Source organism: Acanthisitta chloris, unplaced genomic scaffold, assembly GCF_000695815.1.
Source record: "Acanthisitta chloris isolate BGI_N310 unplaced genomic scaffold, ASM69581v1 scaffold42795, whole genome shotgun sequence".
NCBI lineage: Eukaryota > Metazoa > Chordata > Aves > Passeriformes > Acanthisittidae > Acanthisitta > Acanthisitta chloris.
The window spans coordinates 29,576-35,621 of NW_008672796.1; the positions used below are offsets into that span (position 1 = coordinate 29,576).

At 45.8% G+C, this 6,046-nt stretch overlaps 1 protein-coding gene across 1 annotated transcript in view; it reads right to left on the bottom strand.

The window, feature by feature from the left end:
• Window positions 1–1,830: 1,830 nt before the first annotated feature.
• Window positions 1,831–6,046, bottom strand: part of MFN1 (mitofusin 1) — a gene marked incomplete at its 5' end in the record, with an annotated part of 15,417 nt that continues 11,201 nt past the window's right edge. The window contains 5 exons of the mRNA XM_009074648.1: window positions 1,831–2,325; window positions 2,958–3,092; window positions 4,305–4,501; window positions 5,023–5,178; window positions 5,669–5,898. Coding sequence (XP_009072896.1) covers window positions 2,256–2,325; window positions 2,958–3,092; window positions 4,305–4,501; window positions 5,023–5,178; window positions 5,669–5,898 — 788 coding nt within the window. The remainder of the gene's footprint in view (window positions 2,326–2,957; window positions 3,093–4,304; window positions 4,502–5,022; window positions 5,179–5,668; window positions 5,899–6,046) is intronic.

Sequence of the window (6,046 nt, forward strand, 5' to 3'; positions counted from 1 at the left end):
ATACATGCAGAATGTTAATGCAGTGTTGTTATGGTAAATGTGTGAACAGTGTTACTAATTGATATAACTGATAACAGATTACATGTGCCTGACATTCTTATACCACACAGTATGTTTAGGTTTTAACTAATATGGACTTCGGTGGAATAGTCTTAGGTATTTCAAGCCTTTGTTTTACTTACACAATGGTGCTCTCTTTGTGTTTTTTCTCCTTTTTTTTAAAAAATAAAAGCATCTGAACACTTGTAGTACATATTACATCCAAAGGAGTCCAAAACAAAATGCTTCGAAACATGCTTGATTTTACTTTGCCTTTAGTTCCCAGCATCTCTCATCAGCTTTTTTGTTTTGTTTTTACTTGTTGCTGACTACTTTGGAAAACTTTGGTAATGTTACCAATTACGAAGTGATTCTGCACTGCCTTTGGATTGTGTATGTATTCAGAAACAGTCTTAAAGCTTTTATTTAAGCTATTAAAAAACCAGGGACTTGTGCCATTTGTTCTTTAACAGTGCTGTTGTAAAAAGACTTCCCTGTGACAAAAAAAAATCACTTGCTATGAACTCTGTTTATAGCTTTTTTTTTTCCCCACGATGGATCTTTTTCTTTGTATTTGTACAGTGGCTCAGTGAAAGATGTTGCCATGAGTTGATATTGTAACCAATAAACAAGTGCTTTTAACCAGCCTGGGTCACCTGTCAGTGGTGTGTTGGAGCATTCCCTGGCCTAAAGGTGTCCCTGTGCCATGGGATGGGGTTGGATCAACCACACCTTCACACCTGGGAGTGATGTGCAGGTCCTCACCTTGGACAGAGCTGCCAAAGAACTTACTGGAGCACAGGGGTAGTATTTTTTTAATAAATAACTGTAGAACACATGCAAGTTTTATCTTGATAACAATGTCAATAAAAATGCTCCAGAAACAGAGCACTGATACAGAGCTGTGCCCTCAGCACCACGTCAGCCAGGCTGTTACTCACTGCTGGATTTCAGTTCCCCTCAAACCTCCCAGATTCCCTGTGTACATGGCTACAGACAGTCCATGTGAGCTGCAGAGTCAGGAACAAACCAGGACACACTGGTGGAACAGCCTTCCTTGGCTCTCCCTAACTGCCTCTAGCATTACATCTTACATCTGTTTCCTGGCAAGGTAAGCCCTTAGTTACTGCAAAACAGCAAGTCCTGACACCTTGGAGTTGAGTATTTCATTTAGTCATGTTAACACTGCCATAAAAATATATATAAATGTTCTGAAAAGGCTCTTTTAAAATAAGTTAATTTTAAAACTTCTGGTTAGAAAAAATGCAGGTGTTGCCTGACTGCAGCTGGCAAGAGCAGAAACTTTTAAAAAGAGGCTTTGCATTGCTGGAGGGGAGCAGAGGTGAAGGACGCAGTACAACCTGCCTGGGGGCTCACCTAGAAGAGACCTGTTCTGCCCAGACCAAGGCCCTGGTGAGGACGCAGCCAAACCCCTTTTCTCTCAGCTCCCTGAATCCAGCAGCAGGAGCTCCAGGTGAAGCCCAACACCCTGAGCTTTCCCACCCAACCTGCACAGATCCAATCCAGACATCCCAGCCAACCCTCCTGTGCCTGGATGAGAGCTCAGTGGCAGTGACTCACAGGCACATACGCACATCACTGCCAACTGCAAGAAACAGGTTCATTTTTATTGACCAAGTGCCCTTTGGCTGAATATGGCCACACAGGAGTCCTGAGCCACTGCATTTCATTACTGCAGTTCACCCTCATCATTCTCTGCCCCTTGAGGAACTGCTGCCAACACACTGGCACCTGCTTTCACAACAAGTCAGGAGTCCTTTCCCCAGGCCACACACATGGAAAAGCAGCATCCTCCAGCCCTGGCTAATTCCTAAGCAGCTGGAAGCAGGAGACAGTGGTGACTGTGATAAGCTCTCTCCCTGCACAAGCTCCTGGATGCCAGGAAACAAGACTTGCCCCTGCTACATACTAATGAAAACCAGTGAGGACTTGGGTTTTTATTGTCAAGTGCCCAAAGAAATTTAGTGTTAAAGATAATGTTTAACCCAAAATCTGCAAAACATCCAGAACACTCAGAGTATCACAGCTCTTCCATTTGGTTCACCATCAGAGCCCCAGATTTTACAATAATAAGTGTAATCAGAATAACATTTAAAATATAAATCATTTCATGTGACTCCACAGGGGAGAAGTGTCACCTGTAGAACTTCTAGTTTGCCCTACAAAGGATCACCAGGAAGGTTTGCAACGACGTTTTATTTACCCTTTTGAAGAAAATGTTTAGTGAAGCGATCTAGCTCATTCTCCAGGTGAATGGCTTTATTTCTGGAAAACAAACAGAAGCAAAGGATTCACTTCAGTGCAGGAACAGCCCAAAATAGGAAGAATTGGCATCAGTGTGCCATTTCTATTCCTCTAGGCCCAAGAACCACAGCACTAAGAAAACCTAAACTCAACTTTTTAGAAGGTGTGTGTGAGGCCAATGTTCACCTGATGGTGGTGGTGGATGCCCAAGGCCAGGAGGCAGCAACAGAGCCCTGAGCCAGGGCAGCCTTACACCAGAGGAAAAGAACAGGAAACTACACCTAGTTGTAGTTGGTTTATTGCTTCCAAGTCCCTGAGCCACCAACTGCTGGAAGTTTCTCCACTGCAAACACCTCCCTACTGGCACTAGAACACCAGCACTGCACTGTGTGACTCAACACAGCACAGCTGCTCTCCTGCTCTGCTGTGGGGACAGTGCTTGGGAAGGTGCCACCCTCAGTTACCTCAGGAGATGAAAATTCTGGAGAAAGGCCTCCCCACTACACTGGAGAGACAAAGGTAAAGGTGATCTGAGAAAGTGTTTGTGGAGCTTTGCTGATTCACCAAGGCAGAAGCAAACACTCACTCTGATGTGACCACCCTGAAGGCAGCAGGACTAAGAGATGCTTGTGGTCAGTCACACCCAGACTTACCTCAGCTGCTTGGAGTTGGTCTGTATATTCTCCAGCTGATCTATTTCTTTGGAGAGCTTAGCAATTTCTTCTTCCAGGTTCTTCTGGGTAATATCCACTTGCTGACAGAGCCGAGCAAAGGTAGTGGCCATTTCCCTAAAGGGAAAACAAGTTTGTAATCATCATTTAGAGAAGTAAAGACTTCTATGTAGACTCAAAAAAAATAAATAAATGCAATCTTGTGGCACTGCAGAGTGCAGAACACAGCAATCAAAGCTTCCAGCTATGGGGGGTTACAGAATAGCAGAAAGCAGGAGATTTATGTACTTTTTTGGAATTAGAAACCTTAAACACCCAAAATGCAGCTCAGTCTATGCCAATATTGTGTCTGGCCATCTTGCATGAAGCATCAGCAGGTACAGATGGGCTGTGGCAGTCAGAGGTGCTGGAGCAGCCCTGTGCCATGCTCAGCACCTGCTGACAGGGACACGAGCCCTGTGCAGGGTGAGAGTGCCCCAGACCAGCCTATCTGCCTCCTCAGCCACATACACATTCCCAACCCAAGTTCCAAGGACTCCTCCTTACACAAAGGGCAAACAAACCCAGTTACCACCCCGGGCCAGCACCCAGGCTCTCCCATAGGAGAGGAGACACACTGTCCTCTACTTCACCTCACTGGAGCACTGGTTTGAGTCCAGCTCTTCCATGTCCTCACAGAGACACACAGCAGCTGGACACAGGGATGAGTCTCTTTCCTCTGGTGAAGCTGAACTTTGTACTAGTAAAGTATTCCCTGGGCTATACAGGAGAGGTGTTCTGCACCCTGGGGGTTAGAGGTCTCATTAGCAGGCCTAATTCTCTAAAACAGTAATTGAATCAAAACAAACTGTTTCAACAGGAGAGGCTGAGAAAGGCAATCAGCCAGACATTACTTTGCAGAGACAGGTGGGAAAGTATTTGGGAAAAAGACAAAAGAAACGGAAAGGCTTTCAAGTTCCTCTTTGAAGTGCTGAAGAGCCAGGACTGGCTGCTCAGAACTCACCCATACCAACCCCTGGGGCAGAAGTACTGCTCACCCCTACAGGGACTCTAAGAGCAGAGCAACTCAGCCTCCACTAGCACTAACTCCCACATCTCCACTGCAAGGGGCTGGACAAGGAGCCACCATCTTCAGAGCAGCCCTGGCACAGACACACAGAGACACATACTGGCCCTTGCAGGTCACAATTCTACACTGTCTTCCAACTCCCTCACAAGAAATGCCAAGGGACCCTGAAGCTGCTTTCCCACATCATGCACAGCCAGTGCCCACAGCACTGTGGTGACGGTGGCCTGTCCCAGTGAGGGCACACGCCGTGTGACACTTACTGCTGCACCTGGTGGCTGCAGTTGGCACTGGTGAGGCTGACAATCATCTGCAGCTTTTCAGTGGCATAGTTCACAAACTGCTGCTTGAAGGCTCTCTCCTTTGCTCTGGTGGTCCAGGTCAGCCTCTCATAGAGGTACAACAACCCGTACATGCTCAGGGAGAACGAGATGAGCTTCCAGCCTACAGTTTTCCAAATCTGAAAAAGAAGATCTTCATTAGCTTAAGGAAGTTATTCTACAGAATAGAATCTAATTCCACCCATTTTTAAAAATCATCCTTTCACCAGATTAGTTTAGGAAAATATATTAGTTTAAGAAAGTCTATTCTTTCCATAGTATTACAGCAGAGCAATACAGCTCCATTCACAGGAGCTGGTCCCTAGTGGCATGGAGAATGTGCAGGATACAGAAGCCTCACTGCTCTTTCATGAAGCAAGAAGCAAAGCTCCCACTAAATCTAAACTGAATCATCACAACATCACCCATTAATTCAGACACTGAACACGGACCTATGGCATAGAGAACATGCCCAGCTCTCCTCACAGTAATTAGCCTGATTTTCTCACTATGAACAGACTGTGGGTACCCAGGGCACTGCATGTGCTCATCTGGCCCAGTGACAAGTCCATGACATGCTCCATGCTGCACCCCAAAGAGGCCAGACCAGCTCAGCCTCTGCCTCCCCTTCAGCACAATGAATGCTGCCAATGCTACTTGCCACTCCGCCAACCACGATGATGCTCATAGAGGTCCGAGACGTCAGTGAGGCTAAACTCAGTACCAAGGGCACCATAAAGTCATCCTGGGACACGCTGTCTGGAGTGAGGGCAGGAAGGCTGGTGGCAGACGGGGTGGTGGCTAAAGGATGAGGGATCTAGAAGAGGGGAACATGGCAGCCTGAGTAAAAAGCATTCAGGAACTACACAGATTAGGTTTCTTTTATTTTCATATATTCAGGGTTTGATTTACTCAAAGGGAACCCTTCAGCACAGAACCTTTGGGAGAGGTGCAGGCTTGGACAGTGCCTCACCCAACAGAGGCAGGGTTAGAATAAAGGTCCTGTGTAGGGCTGGCTCTGACCTAAGGATCCAAAAGTTACAAATGGAAGAAGCTGCCCAAAGGGTTCAATCCACAGGAAAACAAACTCAGGTAACAGCTGCAGAAAGTTTAGTTGTTTTTAGTTCCATTCTAACCCTGAATATAATCCAATAAAAAAAACCCTTCACTAATAATATTTCCCACAAAGGGCCTAGGGGAGAGCAGCAGCAAGTGTGTAAATAGCACAGGCAAGGAGTAAAAACCAATATATTCTCATCAAGGAAAAATAAGGCACCCAGTGGCAGCCCAAGCTCCCAAGCACTCACTTGTAGGTTTGGATCTGCTAGTCCCAGGAGTACTTTCTGAGCTTGTTTAGGACCCAAGAAACGGTTTACAAGTGAAGTCCACCCCAAAGAAAAGTGGAACATGATATCTTCTTGAAAATCTGCACACAGGCTATGACAGTTTAGATCATAGCTAAGGTCAAACTTCCTGCACGGTATTAGCAAGTGGAGCTGATTCTGAGCACTAGAAGGCAACAGTGGTTTCAGATTTTCTAGAAATAAAAACAAATAGCAAGGAGGAGTTAACATTCAAGATCTCACAGCATACTCACGAGCAGCAGCCCTGCACTGCTGACCAGCTCTGGGAACTGTAAGAATCTAAACAGTTCATTTATTTACTTATTTGTAAAATCAGTGGCA